We start from the raw sequence: 27516 nt of genomic DNA on the forward strand, positions 1-27516 counted from the left end.
TATGGAAATCACTTATTCTTTTTATGCTGACTAGTAAAGGTAATGTGGTGGTACCAGGGACTAAAATTATAATAGACTGAAATGAGTTGTGAAAGTTGAGATGATAGCTTTACAGTAAGCTTTAATCAACAAGAAACACCACTAGTATAACATTGAGTACAACATCTGAAACAACACAGAAATAAAGAACAGTTAGATACAACAACATCTGACATAACATAATGTGGACGGAAACTAAAATATACAACATTTTTCCCCTGTCAGAGTTGAGACATAGGGATAACTGAATTTACAACAGACAGATTGATGGTATACAAATAATTTTGTAGTGTCAAAATCACTATCTAAAATTCAGAATTATTTCAGGTAAACTTAAAATATCAGAACAAATGTAAACATGTAAAATGTGCATTTCAGCCCACTCCTCAGACTATAGGGATATTGCGAACAAAAGGGGTGCGCTTAGTGCGAGCAGGTGGTTTGTCTTTAAGTTCAACCGTATGAGATTGAGTTGCGTCGTTCATAACACCAGCTCCTTCAACAGTGACGTCGATAGCCTCAGGCTTATGAAGGTTAACATTTGTCATGTCAGGGGTACACACAGTTTGAGGAGTCAATGGTTCTGAATCGTTCTTCACTTCAGGTGTACATGTATAGTCTCTTTCACCGACTGGGGTAAGATGACGAAGTGATACTGTTGATTCTCGCCCATCCTGATGACGAATATGGGCATATTGAGGGTTAGCTTCTAAGAGTTCAACCTCATCAACCAGAGGGTCAAATTTAGAATTTCTTACACGTCTCTTCAAGTATACAGTTCCTGGCGAGAGTAGCCAGGTTGGTAATGAATTTCCTCATGTAGAGCGACGTTGATGCATGAACATTCTTTCATGAGGAGTGGTGTTAGTTTGAGTGCACAACAGAGAGCGAAGAGAATGCAACGCATTTGTAAGAACTTCCTCCCAGCGACTGACATCAAGTTGGCGTGATTTAAGATCAAGAGTTATTGCCTTCCATAGCGTACCATTCAAACGTTCGACCTGTCCGTTTCCACGTGGATTGTATGGTGTTTTCCTGCTTGTAGCTTCTCCTCTCTCATGAAGGAATGTTTTTACTTCCTGAGACATGAATGATGATCCCCTATCTGAGTGCATATATGAAGGTGTTCCAAAGATGGAAAAGAGTTCGCAAAGACATTTGAGACCTGTTGATGTCTGAGCATGGGAAAGCAAAAGGAAATCGTGAAAACTCATCAATGATAGTGAGAATGTATTTGTTTCTAGTTGCTGACCTTTAAAATCCATACTTAATCTTTCAAAACACTGAGTCGCTTTAACAAGATTTTCATTATTTGGTCGGAAGAATTTAGGTTTTAATTCCGCACACACTCCACATTTATTAGTCATTACAGTAATGTCTCCTACGGAGTATGACAAACTCTTTGTACGAACAAAATGAGTCATTCTAGTGATATCAGGATGACAAAGAGATTCATGCAATAGTTTGAGATCGTTGGTGTTTGTGGAGGTTGCCCCACAGCGAGAGAAAGCATCAGCAGCTTGATTTTCAGGGCCAGGTCGGTAGATGACCTCATAGTCATATGGAGACAATTCAATCTTCCAGCGTTGTATTTTGTCATTTTTAAAAAAAATCTTTACAATGATTACTGTCGTAAATGAATGAGACAGAATTCTGATTTGTGATGATCTTGAAATGTGTATTAAGTAGATAATGCCTCCACTTCCTAATTGCTTCAACAATCGCATAGACTTCCTTCTCAACTGCTGAGTGGTTTTTCTCACTTGATGAAAGTGTCCTTGAAAAGAAAGCTACTGGGCGACCTTCTTGGTACAATGTTGCAGATATAGCCACATCTGAGGCATCAGTTTCGACCACAAGAGGAATGTCCTTACTTGTAGTCTCTAGAACTGCATTTTCAAGTTCCTGCTTCAAACTGCAAAATGTTTTCTTGACGGTATCAGGTAATGGGAAAAGTTTATTCTGAGTCAATGGCAAAATCTTGTCGGAGAAGTGAGAAATCCATCGGGAGTAGTAGGCAAACATGCCTACAACTCGTTGTTGAGTTTGCGGGGTTGCAGTAGGTGGCTCTAATTCTTTCAGTGGTCTTAATCTCTCTGGGTCTGGCATGATCTTTCCTTGAGATACTCAAGATTAAAGAAGTCCGATGTTTCATTATCCAGCTTGACACACGCTGTTTGATTCCAATATAATTTTTTTCACAAGTCGAAAGTCTTTACTGTCTATACCGATCTATACCGATCTTTTCTAAGATTTTAAATAGCACTGGACTGAATCAAAAGCTTTGGAATAATCAATGAAGCATAGACAAAGTGATTTTTGTTTTTCGATTGACCGTTGCATTAAGGTTTTCAATGTAAAGATTGCATTTACCGTACCCTTTTCTTTAACAAAACTAAACTGCTCGTCACTTATCTCTGGAGAGATCTTGCTCCTCATTCTTTTAATAAGCATTCTTAACATAATTTTTGTGGCCTGGCTCATTATGCGGATTGTTCTGTGTTGGTCACAGTCAATACTTCTTTGTTTTTTGGGTATCGTAATGAATACCGATTGTCTTAAGACATTAGGCAATTCACCCTTTTCGTATAAGACATTAAAGGCTTTTGTCAGAATGTCTATTCCCAGATCGTCGAGGGCGTCAATCAATTCTATTGAGAAACTATCTTGGCCTACCGCTTTCCCCTTTTTCATCTCTTTGCAAGCAGCTTCTACTTCTTCTCGCATAATCTGGGGACCCGTGTTCACAGTAGAGATTTCTTTATCCAAGCTCGCCCCTCTTTTGTCATCCGCGTATAGATTTTTTTATGTATACTGCCCAACGTACCAAAATTTCGTTGTTGTCGATAAGTATATTACCGTTTGCGTCTTTAACGCATTTTCTTGCCACGGCTGGTCGTTTTCCACTTAGATCTTGTATTGACTGGTAGAATTGTTTGGTGTTAGATTGTTTTAGTCTTTCAATTCTGTGACATTCATGTTCAATATAATCTTCCTTTGTTCTCTTACACTCACGTTTTATAATCTTATTAGCTTCTTTATATTCATTGCTGTTGCGTTCTAGTTTTCGTCTTTCATTCATCCGTTTCAAGATCTTGTCATCCATTCACTTATGTTTTGGTTCGTGTTTTTTCACAGATGGAATAGTTTCTCTTGCAAATTCTGTGATGCAGTTCGATACTTGATTCCAGTACTCATCTATGTTTATATCTGAGGTCAAGTTTTCACTTTTTTCTTTCACGCATTCTTTGTAATCGTTTTTTATTTGATGATTAATTCTCAATAGATCTAATTGCAGTTTTGGTTCCACTTTCTTTTTCTTTATGTTTAAGTTTTATTTTTAGCGTGGCCTTGACAGGTCTGTGGTCACTATTACAATCTGCGCTTGGAATAGTTGTTGCGTTGAGTACGATATTTCTGAATCGATGTTGGACCAGATTTTTATAAAGGCCACCTGGGCTTATCCACGTCCACTTCTTTCTATCGTGGTTTTTAAACCATGTATTGACAATAGTAATGTTTTCCAATCTGCAACATGATCTAAATAGCACTTTGATGTTGATTTCTCAAAAGAATTCCAACTCCTTTTTCGTGATGTTTTCCACCTGCATAATACAATACAAAATCATTTTCTTTTTCTACTCCTGCTCCCTTCCACTTCGTTTCTGAGATTCCAAGGATGTTAATTTGGAACTTTTTCATTTCTTGAATAACATTTTCGAATTTTCCTAAATGGTTTAATGTACGTATATTCCACGTGGCCAATGTGATTGTTTCATTTCGCACCAGTTTGAAACGTTCAACGTGTTCGGGACAACTGATGTCCTGGGAAAGTTTGTTAGTGACGGTGGTTTTCCGTTGCCTTCCGTCATGCCCTACTGTGGCGTGGAGAATCTTGTATGTATAGTTAAGTCACTATCTCAACACTCGAAAGAGTGAAAATGGAAAGGCTTCGTATGGGAACAAAACAGACAATGGACGTCCATTGTCTGTTTTGTTCCTATACGAAGCCTTTCCATTTTCACTCTTTCGTTAGTATTTTACGATCACCGGCTTCAGGCAGCCCTTACCGTTTTCTATCTCAACGCTCATGAATTTCTTAGTAAGGCCCGACTCACAATCAAAAAACGAAATTTGTGTTTTAAACTCTTGAATCAAACGAGGTACATCAGCGTTCGTCTCATTGAGAAATGAAAAATGATATATAAATCAAGAACATCGACCAGAAAATAAGGTTATCATAACATTATAAAATTAGAGAAAGCTATTTTCAAAATCAAATCTATTACAAAAAAGGTTATTTCTAGACCGATTTTTATGAGACAAAGACAATTTTTCTCCAATTTTCAAGCCTCTTCCAACAATGAAGTTTTCAAGTTTATCGCAATTAGATTATTTGTCATTATTTTCTAAATGCCCAATTGACTGCTCAGGAAATGAATATGTAATCCTTGACGGCTAGCGAGTAGATATTAAATTTTGCGTATCCCTTTCCCACGCAGACGCACACACACACACACACACACACACACACACACACATACACACACGCTTCTTCTTCTCCTCCTCCTCCTTCTTCATCTTCTTCTTTTTCTCCTCCTCCTCCTCTTCCTCCTCCTCCTCTTCCTCCTCCTCCTCCTCCTCCTCCTCCTCCTCCTCCTCCTCCTCTTCTTCTTCTTCTTCTTCTTCTTCTTCTTCTTCTTCTTCTTCTTCTTCTTCTTCTTCTTCTTCTTCTTCTTCTTCTTCTTCTTCCTTTTAAGTCTGTAACTACAGATTTTGAAGATTCCACAGACCACAACATTTTTCTTTCATTGGAGATGTGAGACTATTCCACTGTCTCAATGTCGATGGTATGAACACAGACTACTAGGTCCTGTGATATCTATGGGTATGAACAAGTGGGCATCCCCTCTAGAGTGGGGAACCATAAACTTGGATGACTTCCTCTTATTTTGTTGAATATCACCGAGGGCTAATTTAACTTGACCGTTTAGGCCTTTGCAAAAATTGTTATTTTGTCACGTTTTTCTCTTTCAAATATTGTTTAGTGATTTGGAAATACAGTACTCGTTGGATTCTAGCACGCTTCGAGAGAAGCTTTAAAAAAAGCGTGCTAGAATCCGAGCATGCCGAAATCCTATGCCCTAAGTAAATCATATGAATTGTTCAGCAAATTATAATAGCATCTTTTTGTGCTTATGAAGAAGATCAATTGAATTGATATCACCAATTCAAGACACATTCAACAGAGTATTGCTTTTTATTTTAACTTTTTGGTCCACAATGACAGAGGAAAATGATATAGGATATTAGTATTTTTCAATTTTAAATAAAATAATTGATTAATTAATTAATCAATTAATTGATTTATTAATTAAGTCATTCATTCATTTATTCATTCATTCAATCATTCTTTCGTTCATTTATTCGTTCATTCATCTGTTCATTTATCCATTGATTAATTCATACATTCTATCATTTAATAATAATAATTAAAAAAAACAACAACAATAGATAGGATAAACACGATTTTTAAGATCCAACTTGAAAAGCGAACTACACATCGGAAACACATAGACGATTGTCTCCCTTTCATTTACTAGAAGAAGAAGAAGAAGAAGAAGAAGAAGAAGAAGAAGAAGAAAGAAGAAGAAGAAAAAGAAGAAGAAGAAGAAGAAGAAGAAGAAGAAAAAATATATAATATATATATATATATATATATATATATATATATATATATATATATATATATATATAATATATATATATATATTGAATCGTATTGGATACAAATATGGTAAGAATAGTGCTCGACATGTAGCAATGGAGCGGATTATTATTTTAATATTTACCACAATGTTGGAGTCTACATCGATGTTTCAGGCCTTTTTCAGTCATCGTTAGGACTGTGTGTTACATGAGTTTGGTTTGTTGTGTTGTTGCTTGTTGACGTGGTTCCGTAAGTTTGTAGTTGATAAATAAGTACTTCCGGCGATGTGGGCAAGTATTGTACATCTCATTTTTCGTGTTGAGTGTGGCTTCATGAGGGTGTTTAAAAATAGTATGTTTCTCTTCCAGGCATAAGCTACATTGTTTTGATGTTGGTGTGTACCCTGTTATATTATATCTAAAGCAACAGGGTACAGACCAACATCAAAACAATGTAGCTTATGCCTGGAAGAGAAATATTAAATATTAATCAACTACAAACCTACGAAACCACGTCAACAAGCATCAACACACAACAAACCAAACTCATGTAACACACAGTCCTGACGATGGCTGAAAAAGGCCTGAAACATCGACGTAGACTGACTCCAACATTGTGTTAAATATTAAAATAATATATATATATATATATATATATATATATATATATATATATATATATATATATATGAGTGATGGTGGGTACTCGTAGGTACGAAAGTGCTCTATAATGATGGTTAGAGCTAATATAAAATATAAATTGTCACTCACATAATATGGCTGAGACGTTCGTTTCTGTGGGTTTATTCCACGTCCTCAGTCGGCGTAATGTCTTGAAAAAAATTGTATTCCATACGAGGTGCTTGTCCTTGCTTCCGTTGTGTCGTATGGAATACACATTTTTTCTTCAAGACATTTCGCCGACTGAGGACGTGGAAAAAACCCTCAGAAACGAACGTCTCGGCCATATAATGTGAGTGACAATTTATATTATATATATATATATATATATATATATATATATATATATATATATATATATATATATATATATAGAGAGAGAGAGAGAGAGAGAGAGAGAGAGCGAGAGCGAGAGAGAGAGAGAGAGAGAGAGAGAGAGAGAGAGAGAGAGAGAGTCTTGGTGGTGTTTTCCCCATTATTTCTCCTTCCAGTAACCGCTTTGCCTCGGGTGTAGTTGTCTAAGCAGATATAATGACAGATATCCAAAGATGAACGTAGAGACTGTCCACTTGTATGTTGCGGCCATTGTGAAGTGACGTCGTCTGAAATGATGAAAATGACAGCCGATTAAATTGATTCGTCATCACTTACATGTGCGTACATTTGATTTGATAGAACAATAGACACCTAGATAACCACGCCTCTCGGACAGTTGTCATAATGTAAACAATAATGGCAGTGATTGGTAAACCTAGCAAGTTACACAGGTTTTACTATCGGTGGTGCGTGTCTAAGGAAAATATCCACTATTCTACCGCTTGATCAAACTGTGTGTAAACTTAAACGTTTATAATATTATTATAATCGAGATAATCGTGTGACTAGGTTGGTATAAAAACAATAACAATGATCAGAGAGAGAGAGAGAGAGAGAGAGAGAGAGAGAGAGAGAGAGAGAGAGAGAGAGAGAGAGAGAGAGAGTCGAATTCATTGACGTTATTACCAAGTTAGTTATACGAACGATCACGTGATCAAATTTTCATTCCGTTCTCTCGTCACAACAATACTCTTCAACAGTCGTAACGTCACTTCCTTCCTAATGATGCATGGTAACTTAGCAACACTGGCTCTAAACTAACGGAACAATGGCGGACGCCCGTATGAAATATTTCTCCGGCGAGCATAAAAGAGTTTCCAGAGGAAAAAAAAAAAACACATAAATTTGATCATGTTTTGACTTTTACACATTCTGATCACAAGGCATATGAAAAGTTCTAGCCAGCACGAAAAATAAAAAGTAATGATTTTCTTTGTTTAGAACCAAGATGGCCGCCGTAGCAAGTTTAAAATGTAAAACCCTACAAACTGTGGAGTGATCCTCGACAATATTGGAGGTTTCCACAGGACGAAGAAGAAGAAGAAGAAGAAAACTATCTATGTACATGCTCATTTTTAATACATTTTTTTCCAATTTTGAAAAGTAGCAAAAATCTCTAGAATTGAGTGAGTTAACCCTCTCTTTAACAACCATAGGAAAATTGTCACATTCGTTACAACCCAACCAGCACTTTTATCATTCGGACTTCTTTTGTAAATCACACAATTTCAAGAACAATGTTTTATTATAGCTAAAAAAACGTGACGCTGTGTTGTAGAGTTCATTTTGCCGATCAATATTATTGATAGAATGTATTTGTTGTTTTTCTGTTTGAGTAAGAAAAAACTATCTTTGTGTGAGGTGGGTGTGAAATTTTGGGTAAAATTCTGAAAATGGCTGGTAAGAAAAGGGTTAAATCGGAAGTTGAACCAGTCACGGAGTGTCATACGACAAGACCACAATGCTGTATATCGTACGTGGCTTGGTGGCTCGGTCTTGTCACAAAAGTCAAGCAATGTTAAGCCTGGTTATTGGGTGACACTGTCGTGGACAATTCCTGTTCCCAACATTGTATTCTTGAGTAAAGCACTTAACACACATTACCACATTCGACTCTTATGTGAATGAATACCAGCCAACAGGCAGCGATGGATATTTATTGTAAGCGTATTAGTACAAAAATGACGCATTACAGACGAATGTTACTTATGGAATGGAAATGTGGTACCATATGACCTGCTAGGGGAATAAACGAAATATTGTGAAGCGCATTGTGTATGGTCAATCAGTAAAATTGCTATATATAAATGAATGTTGATATTTATTCATTCATTCATTCATTCATATTTATTCATTTATTTATCTATGTCAGGTTAAAGTAAAATCGAATACTGGTTGAAGAGGGTTAATACAGTACTCGCTGGATTCTCGCGCGTTGAATCCCAGTAGCACGCTATCAGCTATCAGCAATCAGCTCGCTGGGGATGGTTGATAGATTTTATTTATATAATACGTCGTTACATTCCACGAAAATCTAATTTTAGCACGTTCAAATTCCAGCACGCTTTTTGGCTTCTACCGAGAGTATTACTAGTATCCGGCGAGTATTGTATCATTTTCCAATTTTGAGTGATTTTCCAAAACTCTCTCTCTCCATTTTTCCCATTTTGAGATATTTGAGGATTATTTTCCCTAAAATGTCTCATTTGGTCTATTATTTTATTAAATTTAAACCTCAAATTCACACAAATCAAGGGGAATTCTTGTGCTATTTGATGCTTAAAATAAAGTTTTATCTTCGTTTCAAGTTATCTCATGGATAGAAAATCTCAAAAAGTAGAAAAATCAACTTAAGGAGTTTTGGAAAAGCGGCCTTGAATTTGAATGGCAATGAGACTCACCGACATAGCGTCCATGTGACCATGGTTTCAAATGTATGGAGGGCAATCGTGGCATATATCCTGCAATAGCAAAATTAGACAACAATGTATACTGTGTCATTGCTTGGTAAAATATAGATTCGATATTGGAGAGAATTATTAACTCCGCTACTGGATTAACAAAAAAAAAAAACAAAAAAACAAAAACAAACAAACGAACAAACAAAGAAACAAAAACACACACACGAAACAAACAAAAAAAAAACAAACCAAACCAAAGATTAAATAAAAAGAAACAGACAAACAAAAAATTCACAGCTAAATCTCCTAGACCCCTTCTACTACTCATCCACCACCTCCTCCTCTTCCTCCTCCTCCTCCTTTTCTTCCTCCTCCTCCTTTTCCTCCTCCTCCTCCTTTTCCTCCTCCTCCTCCTCCTCTTCCTCCTCCTCCTCTTCCTCTTTTTCTTCTTCTTCATCTTCTTCTTCTTCTTCTCCTCGTCTTCATTCTACATCTTCTTCTTCTTCTTCTTCTTCTTCTTCTTCTTCTTCTTCTTCTTCTTCTTCTTCTTCTTCTTCTGCTCCTCCTCCTCCTACTACTACTACTACTACTACTACTACTACTACTACTACTACTACTACTACTACTACTACTACTACTACTACTACTACTACCACTACTACTTGATCTCTTCTTATTTTTACTAATTTCCTACTCCTATTTCCTCATTCTTGGATTGTTGCAAATAATGCCACGAACTTTATAACAACCCTCAATACAAGCAGCATCATCATAACAGCAGACACACACACACACACACACACACACACACACACACACATCAAGTATCATTAAATAATTTTACTCACGAGAATATCATAAAATTGGGGAAGTTTGTACCCATGTACTTTCCGAAAGGTCCAAGAAGCCACAGCCAATCAGGTAGCTCGTTGGGTGAAAATGTCACCATCTTTGAGGAAATCATTGAATAAAAATGCGATTCATTAATTTAACCAATTAACTGCCGTCCTATGAAAAAATTCACATTAATACTTTAAAATTTGGCCAGGAAACTTGTTCTGCTAACTGCTAACATCAATCGATTTACATGACCATCTTCCTTAAAGATCCAGGTTCGAGAGTTGTTGCCAAGATGAGGATCATTTAAATCAATCGATATTTAAAGGACGAGTTTTCTGGCCAAATTTTTAAATACTAGATTTTCCAGATTTCGCAGTTAACAAGTTAAAATTGGACAACACAAGACAACCTTTTATATGAGTCACATCAACCCACTTTGCTTTTCTCTCAATAAATTACTTTGAGCTTTTTTATATAGCGCAATATCCACTAAATATGGTCAACGCGCTTTACAAGCAACACGTAACATGTAGAACGAATCATGATACCTGTTAGGCGATATTACCATTTTTTTTCTGACAGAGACAACGCTGTCAACGGCCAGGAACTCAGTTTACACCTGAGTACGGTGAGAGAATGTGAGTAAAGAGCCTTTTCCAAGGACTCAACTATGCACCGAGCGAGGCTCGAACCCAGGACCTTCCGATCCGAAAGCGAGTGTCATTCCATAAGACCACATAGCAGCACTATGATATATAGTAGCAGGCTCAATTAGGCACTTCTAGCTTTTAATAAAAATGAATGTGACCAACAGTCCCAAAACAGTATGATATTGGAGCGAAGGACACATTTTTCAGGTCTGATAACCCAATCCATTATGGGCTCATTGTTGTAATGGAAATCTAAAAAAATATGAGTGCCTTGTGTTAACAGCGTTTTCTCTGTCCGAAAAAAAAATGTAATCTCGCCTAATAGGCGTCATGTCCCGTCCTACATGGTAAATGTTGCAGTTGGCTAGGGACCTCTTGAAAAGCACTTTGAGCACGTTTAGTGGGTATTGCTCTATATAAAGGCTGTTTCTGTTACATGTTCTCTCTCTCTCTCTCTCTCTCTCTCTCTCTCTCTCTCTCTCTCTCTCTCTCTCTCTCTCTCTCTCTCTCCTCCCCCCTTTTCCAAATGAGATGCGAGTGGAAACATTTGGTATAGTAGGAATAATAACATATTAACATAGAGAAACTTTTGTAACTTGACACGATTTTTATACGGAAACACAACACTAGATACCGCTTTATGGTAATTTGTCACGTAAGAGAGAATACGACAATATTGGACAGGCTCATGAATAATTAGATATGTATGTATGTATGTATGAAGTTTGTAAAGTAAACTGAATATCTCAGTGACTCTCCAACGAATTCAACAACCATGTTTAAAGTTAAATCAAATGTTATTTTATAAATTGGCTTTCTTTGTTTTGTTTTTAGGTGTTTAACGGCGCTTTCGACACTATTTAGGTCATTTAAGCGCCCGTTTCTGTCTTTTATCATTTTTTATCGGCCTTGAGGGGCCATAGCTGCTCAAAACGTGTACTGTTGTAATAAAATCTTTATAAAATCATAATAGTTATGTGTTGGATTTGGTATATAACTTTGATTTTCGAAGCGTGAGTACGTATAAGTTTACATTATATGCAAATATAGGCAGGTGTGTGTGTGTGTGTGTGTGTGTGTGTGATTATGTTTGGGAAGAGGGGAGGGAAGGAGGAGATTAGTGATAGACAAACCTTATAAGCAAAAATATCGGTATTGATTGCGGGTAAAGTCGATTATTTTTTTCGGATCACCCCCCCCCCCTTTCTTTCCCCTCTTCACTCTCATACGTTCCACCCAGCAGTGATTGGGTAGTTGGTTCTGCTAGATCTGGAGGAAAGTTCTTAGTGATAGACTGTAGACTTTTGATGGAATTGTAACACGAATGGTAGTTCAAACTACATTATGAGATAATAGTTGTGATCAATATGCCAAGACCTCAATAATATTGTCTATTATTCATGTGAACTGCTCGTTATTTATTACTTGAATTAAATTCTAGGGGTGCCGAAATGAGGCAACTAAGATAGAGAGAAAAGTAAAGTGAATTAATGTGACTCATGTAAAAATATTTAAAAAGGCGGGGGGGGGGGGGGGGGGTAGGGGTAGGGGAACAGGTGACGAACAACATTTCGGCCCTTGTTTTTCGTCAGAAGACAAACAATCAAGATACAAAAGATTTTTTTTTAAATAATAAGATTCTCTATATTCATCCCATAGGGGAACTTTGTCTCTAGGGTCTATTCCAAGGGAAGTCTGGAATGATCCAAGCGTCAGCCGTTGTGAAGCGCCGCAAATTGAGCTAAGGCGAGATGACTTGCTCTAGGCCACTAAAAGTAGATTACCCTAAGTGGTCGTGAAGATTAAATCGTTCGACGGGTGGCCATTCTGCAATGGGATTCAATAGTTGTAACGTCACTTCCTTCCTAATGACGCATGGTAACTTAGCAACACTGGCTCTAAACTATCGGAACAATGGCGGACGCCCGTATGAAATATTTCTCCGGCGAGCATAAAGCGTGTCCAAAGGAAAAAAACACCATAAATTTGATCATGTTTTGACTTTTACACATTCTGGTCACAAGACGTATGAAAAATTCTAGCCAGCATGAAAAATGAAAAGTAATAATTTTCTTTGTTTAGAACCAAGATCGCCGCCGTTGCCTGGCGGCGTGACATCAGACTATTGAATCGTATTGTGCATAGAGAGCCTTTAACTCTTCAACAGCGAGCTGTTGTTTTTTTATTTTTCCCCAAGACATTATTTTCCCCTTATTAGTCATCAATTCACAAGGTCTCAAAGTTGGTTTTTAAGCAAGCAGTTTGCCACATATTATGAACTTAAATCAAGGTACCACAGACTTAGGTCCCATTTTTACAACTGAGCAATTAAATGATAAATGTCCGAGCCTCAACACTATTGTTGCTGCTTTCTTGTTCAAACCTTCAAGATATGAATTCAGGTTTGGGTAAAATCGAATGGCGCCATTTAGATTTCTCCTACGTTTTTGATTATTAAGAACAAAAAGTATTTTTGATAAATCTGAAAATGTCAAGGCAAGCACTTATGTAACTGAAATACAGTAATTCATTTCTCTATAGAAGGATTCAAAAAGAAATTGTAATTAAATACTATCTTTTAAATACACACACACACACACACACACACACACACACACACACACACACAAGTTGGGACTAAAGGCCAGAGGGATGGCCAATTTATCAAATTTATATATAAAGTGTTGCTATTGGTTCTTGGTTGTATATATTAACATTTTTGTGCATTTGCATATATATATATATATATATATATATATATATATATATATATATATATATATATATATATATATATATATATATATATATATATATATATATATACATTGTCGCCATAGATTCTCAACTTTGTGTTTATACATTTTTATGCATGCCACGTCCGTAAACGAATTTCCATTTTTTGAATGAAATGAATATATTATTATTATTATTATTATTATTATTATTATTATTATTATTATTATTATTATTATTATTATTATTATTATTATTATTATTATTAAATTGACCGGAGTCTAACAGAATAAATATGAATTGATGAGATCAGGAGTAACTCAAGGAACAGTCATAAGGCCATGTCTTTTCCTATTTCACATTCAATTTCAGGTCTAAATCAGTTAGTTTCAGTTAACTAAATGCTTCTAATGAAAAGAATGAGTGAAATTTATTAAACTGCATATTATTGTATAGAGAGAACAAAATTGCCGTCACTCAGATCTTTCTTATTGTTTTTAGCCAGTCGTTTTTTATGAGTAGTTCTCACTAAATTGTTTTAATCAGACTAAATAATCGAGTAAGGTTACATATTATTGTTCTGTGTGTTGGTACATTCTATTCCGCTGGCAATGTTGTGAGTTTTGAGTTAAGCGCACAGCATCAACTGAAATGATTGAGTCTGGTGATTTTTGTTTTAGAGTCCATTTTCAGAACATATAGATCCCATGAGATAACCAGAGTTATAGGATAGAACGCCAAATTAAATGATAGAAGGAACAATCCATTTAAAAAACTTGAGCTTTTATATTGAGCAATACCCACTAAACTTGCTCAAAGCGCTTTACAAGGGTCCCTGACCAACAGCAACACGTAACATGTAGAACGAGACATGACGCCTGTTAGGGCGATATTGCAATTTTTCAAGAGTCAACGCTGTTAACGGCAACGTACTCATTTTACACCTGAGTTCGGTGAGATAATATGAGCAAAGCGTCTTTGCCAAGGACTCAACTATGCGCCGAGCGAGGGTCGAACCCAGGACCTTCCGATCCGAAAGCAAGTGTCATACCGCTTGACCACATAGCCGCACAACCACGAAGAGAGGATGCTATTCCATTCTATATTTTAAATGAATATCTACACTAAATCTAAATGGTTTATCAACAAATATATTGGGTCAAAATATGAAGAGAAAAAAATAAATATTTATTTGTTGCTGGCTGGATATCCACCTGCATTTAATTTCAACGAATATAGTAATAGACAATAAGAAGCATCAAAGAAAAAGAAAGTACTCACCCCTTGGTAAGACCAGAATACAAAAAGAATAAGTACAGGAATAGGATATGGCAGTCTAAAATAGTCACTGTTACAATTTCCTTGGGAAGTCTTCGACGCCATGTTTCAGGTTCACTCTTTTTCTTTTTTATGTCCTCACCTTCTGAAATAATTATTAAAATAATTAATCAATTATTGCTTTCCAATATCACACATTCTTTTGTGCAACTTTTCACGAATTGAATTAGAATTCAAGAGAGTTTTGTTTTTCCAAGCATCAGTTTGCATTCGTGATAGGATTATAACTGTTTAAAAAGTGGATTATTAAAAAAAAAAAAAAGCAAAAATTAAATATTGATGATTTGGTTATCGGATATATCAAGTGTTGTGTTGTGTTGGTCCAACATTGAAATATTATACATACATAAATACATACATACATACATACATTATATATATATATATGTATATATATATATATATATATATATATATATATATATATATATATATTATATCTATAATGTAGATATAAATATATATAAATATATATAACTATATATATATATATATATATATATATATATATATATATATATATATATATATATCAAGGAATTTACCCAATGGAAACCGTACGGTGCTCTTATTGGCTAACCAACCAGCGGCCTCGATGAGAAAAATATCCGCCATTTTGATGTTGGCTGGGAATCGCGTTACTATAGTAAACAAGCGCTGATCGGCCGTTCATACCTGGATACCTGGATACCTCTGTATAGAGCTTTTAGACTTGGTGTAGTCTCCTTCGCTCCTCCTCATCTATTAATGATTGGACCAATTTTTATAATTGAACTTGTTTCCTAGGGTGTTGCTTATCTCCAACTCTGCTTTGAATTTATTCAAATTTTTTGCTGATACTGTGGTTTCTTGTAGTTTATTCCAGTTATTTACAATTCTAGATGAAAAAAACTTCCTTCTTTCATTTGTTTTAAAACGTTCTTTTTTCAGTTTCTTGCTGTTTCCTCGTGTCTGAATGTTCTTGTTTGGTTTAAGGAATCCTGCCTCTACCCTGTCTATTCCCTTTACTATTTTATATGTTTGGATCATATCTCCCCTTCTTCTCCTGTAATCTAAGGTCGGGAGATTTAATTCTTTCAATCTCTCACAGTATGTTTTGTCTTTCAGGTGTGTGATAAGTTTTGTTGCTCTCCTTTGCACCCTTTCCAAACAGTCTTTGTCTCCCTCAAACTTCGGATACCATATGCAGTTAGCATATTCCAGCTTTGATCTAACCATAGTCTTGTAGATGGTAGTCATGTGTTTTGTTTTCAGATTCTTGAAATTTCTTTTCACTATTCCGAGTGTTTTACTAGCCTTAGATTGAACATCTTTAATTTGCTTCTTGAAGTTTAGCTTCCTATCAATAAATACTCCTAGGTCTTTTTCCCCATTGGATTTCTGCAGGGGTTTTTCTTTCATTATATAGTTTGCTTCTCTGTTGTTTTTTCCTAGGTGAAGAACTGCACATTTATCTACATTGAACTCCATCTGCCATATTTCGGACCATTCTTCAAGCTTTTTCAAATCTTGTTGTAAGGTGTTTCTTTCTTCTTCTGTATTAGCTACTCCATAGAGCTTAGTATCATCGGCAAAGATTTTACATTTAGATGATAGATTGTCTGGCAAGTCATTGATATAAATCAGGAAGAGAACTGGTCCCAGTACACTTCCTTGTGGAACTCCACTTGTTACCAGTCTCTCTGTTGATGCTGTTCCATTCACTATCACTTTTTGTCTTCTATCTTTGAGGAAATCTCGGACCCATTTGACTGTCTGATCATTAATTTGATACTGTTCCAATTTCCTGATTAGGCGCCAGTGTGGAACTTTGTCAAATGCCTTTCTGAAGTCGAGGTATATGACATCTAAATTGTTGCCTAATTCCAGGTCTCTCGTCCAGTCATCCATTGTTTCAAGTAGGTTTGTTACTGTAGACCTTCCCGCCATGAAACCATGTTGATCTTTGCTGAATAGTTTGTTCTTGGTCATATGATCAACCATTTCTTCTCTAATCAGCTGTTCCATGAGCTTGCAGACGACAGATGTCAGGCTCACTGGTCTGTAGTTTTCTGGATTTTTTCTGTCTCCCTTCTTGAATATGGCTGTGACGTTAGCTTCTTTCCATTCCCTTGGTAGTCTTCCTTCTTTCATCGACTGGTTAAATATCTTGGTTAGGGGTTCTACTAGCTGCTCTGCTAAGTTTTTTAGGATGTAAGGATGAAGTTTGTCAGGTCCAGGTGATTTACTCTCCTTTAGGTTTTGTAGTCTCTTCATTACTCTCTCTTCAGTAATCGGCCATTGTGTAGTATCTATATTACTTCTTTTAGCAATATCTGGCAAGTTTTTCTGGTTCTCCACTGTAAAGACACTTGCAAAGAAGAGATTTAGCACCTCTGCCTTGTCTTCATCTTCCGATGCCCAAGTGCCATCTTCTTTTTTTATGTCACAGGTTCCCTGTCTTGTCTTCATTTTACTGTTTACATAACTCCAGAATACTTTAGGATTTTCTTTCGTTTCCTCTGCTATCTTGTTCTTATACTTTTGATGCGCTTGTCGGACTATTTTAGTAGTTGCGTTTCTCACTCTTTTGTATTTGTCCCAATCCTCTTCCTTTTTGCTTCTAGAGTATCTTCTATTTACTGCCTTCTTCTTCCGTAATGCCTCTCTCACTTCCTGCGTCATCCAAGGTTGATTTCTTCTCCCAACCCGGTTCCCTCTGCTTTTCGGGATGTTTTTCTCGAAGCATTGGTTAAGTACTCTGGTAAATCTACTCCAGTTGTTTCCTACGGTGTCCTCGATTAGTATTTCCTCCCATTTGATATGCCCCAGTTCCTCTTTCATACTCTCTAGATCAGCCTTCCTATATCTGAGTGTCAGTTTTTCATCTACAGTCTCTGATGTCGCCCTCAGTTTTAGGAATATGGTCGCGTGGTCGCTTTTTCCCAGTGGGTGGCTCAGTCTTAGGTCGATTATGTCATTTTCTTCCTCCATCAATATCAAGTCCAATACGTTGGGCTTTTGGTTTTTTCTCTGTCTCGTGGGTTCTTTTATTATCTGTTGTAGGTAGCAATCTTCAATGGTTTCTATGAAACTTTCCTCCAGGCTTCCCTCTTTTGGTTCGTCCATCCCTTTCCACTCCAGTTCCGGCATGTTGAAGTCTCCCATAATAATTATCTCTGAATGCTTTTTTTGTGATGCTCTCCTTATCATCTCCAACATTCTCTCATTATTTTCTCCTGTGCTATTTGGGCTCCGATAAATCACTCCTACTAGTATCTGACTTTGTCCAGTTACTCCAATCGAGCACCAAGCGCTCTCCCTAAAGTCGTGATCTGTGAGTTCCTCTATGGGGTTAACCTTGAGGTTCTCTCTCACCAATAAGTATACTCCTCTGCCGGAAGTTTCAAAATCTCTGCTAGCTATTATAGTGTATCCCTCAATACCTAACTCTGCTATGGTTGGGTGTGTTGTTGCATTCTTTGGCTTAGCTTCTGTTATTGCTATTACATCTGGATCTTCTTCTTCTGCCATAGCCTTTAGCTCCTCTCTCTTATTCATCACACTGTCTGCATTCGTGTACATGAACTTCAGGGTATTTTTCATATTCACGTGCTGCCCCTCCTTATCATTTACTGGTACTTCTCTTTTTTGAATTTTCTTGTTGTCTTCGAGTCCTTGCTCAGAAACATTTTGGGCAATTGGACTGACACGTTTCCAATATAGTCATTCCTCATCCCAGTCCCAGTCATTTCCTCCAACATCGCTGTCTCTCTTTCTTATTTGTTCACTAAACTTTTCCCTGAAAATGACCCTTTTCTTATATATGACTACATCTTCCCCTGCTTCTCGTCTTCTCTTCAGCTCCTCTCTTAACTCCTTGGCCTGCTCTCTTTGCATAATTGTTTGGTCAGCTCCAATATACACCTTTTGTAAGCATTCCCGTTTATGGTCTTTCAACTGTTTGCTGTTCCTAAGAGCAGTGTTACGCTGATCCGTTGACATCAGACTTATTTTCATGGGTCTTGGTCTATCTTCTCTTCTGCCCAATCTGATCACTTGCTCTATAGGGTTGAGGCTGTCTTTGTTTCCATGAACCTGCAACTCTTTGAGTACCATTTGGGCTTTTCTTATATCTTCCTTGTTGTCGCCATCTTTAGCTTCTGGTATGCCATACATAATTACATTCTTCACTCTCTTAGCCCTTTCATTTCTCTCCTCTTCTAGTTCCAGGTTCTTTTTCACCATTGCCTGCTTCTTCTCCTCAGTTTCATTGATTTTCCTCATTTCATTTATATCTTGTCTTACTCTATCTGACTTTTCTTCTGTACTTCTCTTGAGTCTCTCCTTAATCTCACTCGCCTCAGACATAGGGTAGGCCTCTATCTCATCCTTTGCTGTTGATTTCACTATTTCTATCATCTCCTCTGTGAATTCACCTTTTTGAATGATATTCACACTTTTATCTACGTCTTCTACTTTTTTCCTGAGTTTATCTACTTCCTTTTCAAGCTGCATGAAATTGCCCAAGAACTTTGAGGCCACTTTGTTGCAGGACTTAGAGCAGTAGTAATGCAGAAGCGGACATTCTTTTTCTGAGTCTTTCTTCAACAGTTGATAGGTGTCATCATCTATCTTTTCACACAAAGTATGAAACCACTGGTCACAGAGCTCGCACTGTAAGCATTTCTCAATCTCTTTGCATACATATTCACATTTTCCGCAAGTCTCAGTCTCAGCTTTTGCTTTTGCCTTATTTGTACTCATCGGTGCAGGGCTTTCTTTCCTACTACTGCCACTACTAGTACTGGCACTGCCAGATCTACCTTTCCTACTACTGCTGTTTAAGCTCATCTTCTTACTTGTTAAATGACTAGATCTATCTAAGTCTAAGCTGTACTGTATCACTGTATCTTGTTGTTCACTCCAATCTGATAAGTATCTAACTAATCTCAACTAGATATCTCAAGTACACACACAAGCCGGAATCCTCTCGAAGGCAGAAATTACATAAATCCAATTCGAAAATGAACAAGTTTTGATGTCCGATATTTCATTCAAGTTTTGTGTTTCTGGTGAGGGGAGCGAGAAGATTCAATATCAATATTGAATAATAATATTGAGTACTATTGTCACTGCCTAAATATTTCTAGAATTTAGATCAAGAAGAATGAATCAGGAGAGAAATGTAAACACGTTGCTGCTCGCTCGTTTAACTCAAAATTATTCAAAACGATCTCTCTAAAATGATATAAATGTGACTTCTTAAGGTTTTCTTCACGGTCAAAACCACACAACATTCTATTAATGATTACGTAGGTCGACCGAGAGTTGAACTCGTGAGACGACAAACACCAATGCTAAGTGTAGCGAGAGTCAAGCTATTGTTTGTCTTGTCCTATTCTATATAGAGAAAAGGATAAATAGTATAGCCTCGTGTGTGAGTGGTTGCGTGTCATAGTCTTGTTTTTTAATTGTTTCTGTTGTTTATGTGTGTAGTGATGACTCTCTCACACTCAATTTCAATGCCGAAAGAGGAATTCCCGCACACAAGAAAGGGAAATTGGGGTGGTATTTGGCATACATATTGTATAGTATCTAGTTCTAAATAGATAACTGATTAGAATTATATTATGATATATAAACACAATGCCAAATACAATTCCGAAGTTTCCTTATTTCAAATGAAGTAAAGCTCCAAAACCTAATGGTAGTGATTGTAGTACTGAGTGTTAGTGAGGTGATGTGGTGTTGGTGGTGGTTGTAGTTGTAGTAGTAATAGTGATGATGATGTGGTGGTGGTGATGATTGTAGTTGTAGTAGTAGTGGTAGTGATGATGATGATGTGGTGGTGGTTGTAGTAGTAGTGGTAATGATATGGTGGTGGTGGTGGTGGTTGTAGTAGTAGTGGTCGTGATGATGATGTGGTGGTGGTGTTTGTAGTAGTAGTGATAATGATGCGGCTATGTGGTCTAGTAGTATGACACTCGCTTCCGGATCGGAAGGTCCTGGGTTCGAGCCTCGCGCTCGGCGCATAGTTGAGTCCTTGGAAAAGGCTCTTTACTCACATTCTCTCACCGTACTCAGGTGTAAAATGAGTACCTGGCCGTTAACAGAGTTGTCTTTGTCCGAAAAATTGTAATATCGCCTAACAGGCGTTATGTCCCGTCCTACATGTTAAATGTTGACCAGGGACCCCTTGTAAAGCGCTTTGAGCACATTTAGTAGATATTGCACTATATAAAGCTCAATTTAAAAAAAAAATAATATTTCAATGATGATGATATGGTGGTGGTGGTTGCAGTAGTAGTAGTGGTAGTGATGATAATGTGGTGGTGGTTGTAGTTGTAGTAGTAGTGATAGTGATGATGATGTGGTGATGGTTGTAGTAGTAGTGGTAGTGATGATGATGTGGTTGTGGTGGTTGTAGTAGTAGTTGTAATGGTGATGATATGGTGGTAGTGGTGGTTGCAGTAGTAGTGGTAGTGATGACGATGTGGTTGTGGTGGTAGTAGTAGTAGTGGTAATGGTAATGATATGGTGGTAGTGGTGGTTGTAGTAGTAGTGGTAATGGTAATGATATGGTGGTGGTTGTAGTAGTAGTGGTCGTGACGACGATGTGGTTGTGGTGGTTGTAGTAGTAGTGGTAGTGATGCTATTGTGGTGGTGGTTGTAGTAGTTGAGGTAGTGATGTGGTGGTGGTTGTAGTAGTAGTGGTGGTGGTGGTTGTGGTAGTAGTGGTAATGATGATGATATGGTGGTGGTGGTTGCAGTAGTAGTGGTAGTGATGACGATGTGGTTGTGGTGATTGTAGTAGTGGTAGTGATGATGATGTGCTGGTGGTGGTGTAGTAGTAGTGGTAGTGATAATGATGTGGGGCTGGTGGTTGTAGTAGTAGTGTTAGTGATGATATTGTGGTGGTGGTTGTAGTAGTAGATGATGTGGTGGTTGGAAAACACATTACAGGTTATTATAATACATGATTACACACATTCTCTAACTTCATTTTTTGACAGCTTCGTTGTGCCATAAATATACGCAACAGTTCTGAAACATTTTATTGTGGATTTTGATATTGTTTGTTGTTTTTCTTGTGTCGTTATGTTGACATAGATACCGAATGAATGGTAATTACTACATTCTCAGCCAACAACAAAATGGCGCTGAATGCTTTCATTGGTGGACACTTTTTAGGCTTCGTACGTATTCTCATTCGTTTAATTCTATGATATATATATATATATTATATATATATATATAATATATATATATATATATATATATATATATATATAATATATAATATATATATATATATATATATATATATATATATATATATATATATATATATATATATATATTCATATTATAATATAAATAAAATAATAATAATGAGAAGGGTAAAACGCGAGGGAAGTTCAGGGAGATGGTCCATAGGATCCATTCTAATGGAAATCGAGTTGTTGATATGGCGTTAAAGTGAAGATAATTTTTTTTTTCTACATTTCACCAATTATTTCATGAAAAATGTTAAGATTAAGAATTGACTGAGTAATAGTCTTCAACAGTCGTACTGTCACTTCCTTCCTTATGACGTATGGTAACTTAGTAACACTGGCTCTAAACTGTATCGGAACAATGGCTGACGCCGTATGAAATATTTCCCCGGCGAGCTAAAACGCGTATCCAGAGGTAAAAAACCCCATCAATTTGATCATGTTTTGACTTTTACACATTCTGATCACAAGGCATATGAAAAGGGAATGAAAAGTTCTAGCCAGCATGAAGAATAAAAAGTAATGATTTTCTTTGTTTAGAACCAAGATGGCCGCCGTTGCCGGGCGCGTGACATCAGACTATTGAATCCAATAGTAATAACTATTTGAAGTAGACAATCTGGAGAAAAGTGGTTTTGATGTTTTGCTAAATATTATTTCAATGCTTAAAGTGCCCCGGGAAAAATGTATTAAAATATTTAAAGGGCAAATTTCAATTAAAAATTCAATAGAGATAATGAATAATAATGTGAAATTGATTGTAAGATTCAATTTAGTTACAAAAACAGATGAAATGAACGTTTCGGGTTTCCCCTTTATCAACAAAACAAGATGAATGAAACACCACAGATGAATGAAATAATGTGGTAGTGGCCACTACCACATTATTTCATTCATCTGTGGTGTTTCATTCATCTTGTTTTGTTGATAAAGGGGAAACCCGAAACGTTCATTTGATCTAATTTTGGAATTAAATTGAAGCTTACAATCAATTTCACATTATTATTTGTTTCCTCGAGCTTCGAGCAGCAACATTTACATAGAATGAAGATGACGTCACTCAGGTATTTGTTATTGTTTAGTTTTTTTGGGGTTTTTTTTTTTTTTGCCATCCACGTTTATTAGTAATTCTCACTAAACTGTATTAACCAGACTATAAAGTTCATGGTTACAAAGAGATTTGTGTATTGGTCCGCTATACTTCCGAATGGCAATGTTGTGAGCATCTTAGCAAAGAGCATACTATCTATAACGCAGAAATGGACATCCGAATTTTTATTGGAAAGCTCCAAAACATCTTTTATTAGGCATAAAATCTCAAAAGCACTTCCGGTGACATGTGAATCATTTCCCCTGGGCATCTCGCAATAATCATAGATTGTCGCTCCACCACCGAACCCACTCCACAGCATCTGTGGAGCAGACTCTTAGGTCATGGTCAGTGCAGCTGGGCCCCCATCCTGGCATTCTCTAAGGATGTGCTCCATTGTCTGCTCTGGGCATCCACATGTGCACAAGATAGTCTCAGCCAGCCCCCACTTTTTCATCCTTCTAGCTGTTCTCCCAATTTTTGCTCGTGCTCTGTTCAACGTTACCTATTCATTCATGGGGAGCTCAGTTCCGTAGGGCAGTTCTTCTCTCGGATCTACGATGGCTTCATTTGCACGATTATCCCATTCCTTCCATGTGAAAGTCTGTATAAAGCTACATAGTCAGGTTTGATGCTTACTTCCGTCATGACGCTCTTTCTTGAATTCAGTCTACTTGTCGTTGGATTGGGGTGCCTTGGGTCCATTTCCTGTTTATATTTCTGGGCGTTGGAAGCAGTGGCTCTTCGAATGTGGGGAGGTGCAATGCCAGCCAGCAGATGGAGGACTGGAACTGCAGTCGGTTTCAAGTTATCAGTAATGATCCGGCAGGTGTTATGTAGCTCAGGGTCAATCTTTTTGGCATGGCAAGATCTTGTCCAGACTGGTGAGGCGCATTCAGCTGATGTATAGCAGAGGGCTAGTGCGGTTGTCCTGACTGTTTTTGGATCTGCTCACCATGTAGTGTTTGCCAGTTTTCTTAGGAGGTTGTTTCCTATGGCCATCTTGGCTTTTGTTTTCTTTGTGTGCTGAGAGAAGGACAGTGTGCGGTCTAAGGTGACACCGTGGTACACGGGGAATGTGTTGTTCTCCAGTATGTTCCCATTTCAGGAGATGTTCAGTTTCCTGTTGGCTTAGTATTTTTTTAATGGAAGACACACACTTGAGTTTTTCCTGGATTGGCATTTAGTGAGTTCTTTAAATAATACTCAGAGAGTGTCTTCAGGGCATCTGTTAATCTCTCCTCAATGGTCTTGAAATCAGAGACTCGGGATGCAAGACACGGATCATCAGCATAAAGAAACCTCCGGATGTTCTCAAATTTAGGTTGGTCGTTGGTATAATCGTTGAAAAGGATAGCTGCAAGTACCGATCCTTGAGGGAGTCCATTCTTTTCTGATCTCCATCTGCTTTTCTTCCCATCCATTTCCCCCAAAAAGCGACGGTTTGACATAAAGGATTTTAAAATTGCAACTATTTTTGTGTTGCGAGTTACCCTTGCAACCTTAAGGAACAGTTTCCTGTGATATACTGTGTCATAGATAGGCAGCTGTCAGGTCCACGAACACAGCCCCTGCAATTTGTTTGTTCTCATAGCCTTCTTCGATGTATTGTATCAAGTTCAGGAGTTGGTCGCAGCATGATCTTCCAGGGCGGAAACCAGCTTGGTCAGGTGACAGATGTTCTTCTACTGTTTGGGAAAACCTGGCTAGTACTATGCTCTCATATACTTTGTACAATATACAGAGGAGGGATATTGGTCTATAGCTCTTCTGCTATTTGGGTCTTTTCCAGGTTTAAGTAGAGCTATCACTCTTGCTTGTCGCCAAAGCTTTGGTATTGTGCACGATTCTAGACAGTTGTTGATAAGAGTTAGTAGCCATGTTTTTGTTGAGGGACCGAAATGCCTTATCACTTCTGCAGTGATGCCATCTAGACCAGCCACTTTACAAGGTTTGGAGTGTTCAAGAGCTGATTCTAATTATTCGATGCAGAAAGGGACTATTCCCTGTTCACTTCCTTGGGCGATCGTTTCCATTTCCCTTTTCATTTCTTTAAGCGTGCCCTTTTCTCTGTGTGTTGGTTTTCCATTTTTGATAAGTTGGTTTGCTACATCGTTTGGTGTCACCGCTGCAACCCTGGTTTGTCTGTTATTTTCTGTATTTAGTTTTTTAATATTGACCAGGCTTTCTTGCTGTTGTGGGTCATGTTTGTGCTGGTTATCATTTCCTTCCATCTTTCTGATTTTGTTTTGGCAATGGAAATCATTAAGGTGTCACCAAGTTGGACAGTTTCTTCAGCAGATGGATCCATTTCGTAAGCCTCCACATACTGCTTATAAAGTTCCTTGCTGTGTTGCTGTAGGCATGCTATATAGGATTTCCTTCAGCCTCTAGGTATGTGTTTTTTGGCAATTCTCCAGACAAGCTTCTGGAACTGGTCGTAGTTCTTGAGAACTGGATCGATGGTATTGATGCTGTCATTTATGTCTGACGAGAATTTTTCCCACTTTGCCTTCCGAAAATTGAATCTGGGTAGGGGTTTGCTCTCGCGGGGTCTAATGACTGGTCCTACTTCAATGGTGATAGGTCTGTATTGTGATTTTGGTATGGGGTTGCCGACAGATTTCTGAAAGTTTTGGAGATGTCTGGAAGACACAAATGCAAGGTCTGGGTTGTAGCCTCTTCTCCAGCTAGCGCTTGAAAACGTAGATTATATTGGTCAGCCCATTCCTCAACAGTATCTCCATCTTCGTTGAGATTCCGTTCCTAAAAGGATCTCACGATAATAATTATTAATGGGAAGCAAAAGTAATGACGTCACACCTTCCTCTGTTCCGGTCCAAAACTCATTGGAAGTATGTAACCAATCCTTCGAAGGACTAACAATGAATATTATGTTACATATTGAATCATAAGGTGGCATAACTATTTTCGTAGTAGGATGTATAGGCAGACTCTTATGATTAAGGAATGTTAAGGAGAGAGGATGGATGATCTTTATTGACGACTAGCATTTATGTAGTAGTCTATAAAATAAGTTACCATCACTCTGAAACCAGGAGATCAATTACAGAATGTACGTATCTATACAGTCCTGCGGAGGACTGGTTTCACACTACCAAGAAGATTGGAACCAGAATTTTGACAACACACGTTTGTTCCCTATTAGAATTAAGGGGCGGTTTGGGTCTAATTATTAGGAAAATCCTTCAAAAATTTGATTTTGAGATTTTGGTGGAAAATGATATTTTATTATCTTAGAAATAATATAATTGAAGTCCAAATACTTAAAGTAGACTATAAAGGCACGAAATGCACAGTCGAAAATGGTGCAGGTAGTAAGAAATGTGTGAAAAACCGGAAGCCATTTTGCTATTTTCTCAATATGTCATTGTTCTAAGGGTATGGGAAACTGTGTCAAACGTTTCTCAGAATCTATTCAATGAAATTGTCTGAAAATTTCCACAGTTATCACAGAGATAATGTATTATGTCACCATAGAGAGATTTGTGAATTTTAAATTATAATCCTAAATCTGAATTTTTTACATCAATTTTGTCATAACATTTTGATTCTCAACTTTGTAATGATCTAATAAAAATTCCATAAGCTAAAGCCGTAAAATCTCTCTATGGTGACACACTATGGTACAATGTTGACAAGAAGGAAGAATATGGAGATCATTCCTTCATTAGTTTTTGTGGAACATTTGCCACAAGATTGTTATATTTTTTTATGTCAGACCCCCAAATTAGATCGCAAAATGGGTATCAACACAGATAATTAAAATTTTTCACCATAAATGTTATTTTTTAAACTATATTGATGATACAGAATGATTAAAACCGCCCAATATCGGTAATTAAAATATTTTTAGAAAAGACCCAAACCGCCCCTTAAGTTAGGTTCTCGTTGTCACTTCCCTTGTAAAGCGCTTTGAGCACGTTTAGTAGATATTGCGCTATATAAAAACTCAATTTTAGACCAGACCTGCCTAGCTGAACACTTCAAAATTCGTAGTTTTAAACAAATAAAAATAGAAGTCACTATGGTTAACTTTATAGATCAATAATTTATTAACCTCACATGTATTAAAATAACACGTCCAAATCATTACAATTATGTAGTCAGGCCTCAACTTTGATTTTCATTAAGTATTAGTGGCTTAAAATGCTCCTGAACTTCTGAAATTGGAGCCAGAATTTCGTAATTCTACGATTTTTTCGTAGCACAAGGCAGGTCTGGTCTAGACTAAAATCACATTCAACAATTCACACACAATTTCAGCAACGGACGAAAGCGAATAAACTGAATTCAAACGGAAACAAGGATTAATGTATTACTGATTTGAGATTGGTCATCAAAATATCTAATTAATTATACATGCGTTTGGATTT

The 27516-nt window shown here is 37.1% G+C and overlaps 2 protein-coding genes across 4 annotated transcripts in view; both read right to left on the reverse strand.

The window, feature by feature from the left end:
- LOC144980823 (putative serine protease K12H4.7) overlaps positions 1 to 27516 on the reverse strand; it is a 641746-nt gene that overhangs the window by 565507 nt on the left and 48723 nt on the right. The window lies entirely within an intron of this gene.
- Positions 6816 to 27429, reverse strand: LOC144956008 (transmembrane protein 254-like). Of its 3 annotated transcripts, none has more exons than XM_078886277.1 (5): positions 27399 to 27429; positions 14714 to 14855; positions 10055 to 10155; positions 9207 to 9266; positions 6816 to 7031 (listed from the first exon to the last, which is right to left on the reverse strand). In XM_078886277.1, exons 2-5 carry the CDS (start codon positions 14813 to 14815, stop codon positions 6905 to 6907), a joined length of 390 nt encoding a protein of 129 aa, XP_078742403.1. In that variant the 5' UTR covers positions 14816 to 14855; positions 27399 to 27429; the 3' UTR covers positions 6816 to 6904. The 3 variants fall into 3 exon arrangements, with proteins under 3 accessions (XP_078742403.1, XP_078742405.1, XP_078742404.1); XM_078886279.1 differs by having other exon boundaries at positions 27381 to 27422; XM_078886278.1 differs by lacking the exon at positions 27399 to 27429 and adding an exon at positions 27206 to 27255.

This window comes from Berghia stephanieae, chromosome 10, assembly GCF_034508935.2.
Source record: "Berghia stephanieae isolate SIO BIC M18660-M18661 chromosome 10, UCSD_Bste_1.3, whole genome shotgun sequence".
In the NCBI taxonomy this organism is placed as follows: domain Eukaryota; kingdom Metazoa; phylum Mollusca; class Gastropoda; order Nudibranchia; family Aeolidiidae; genus Berghia; species Berghia stephanieae.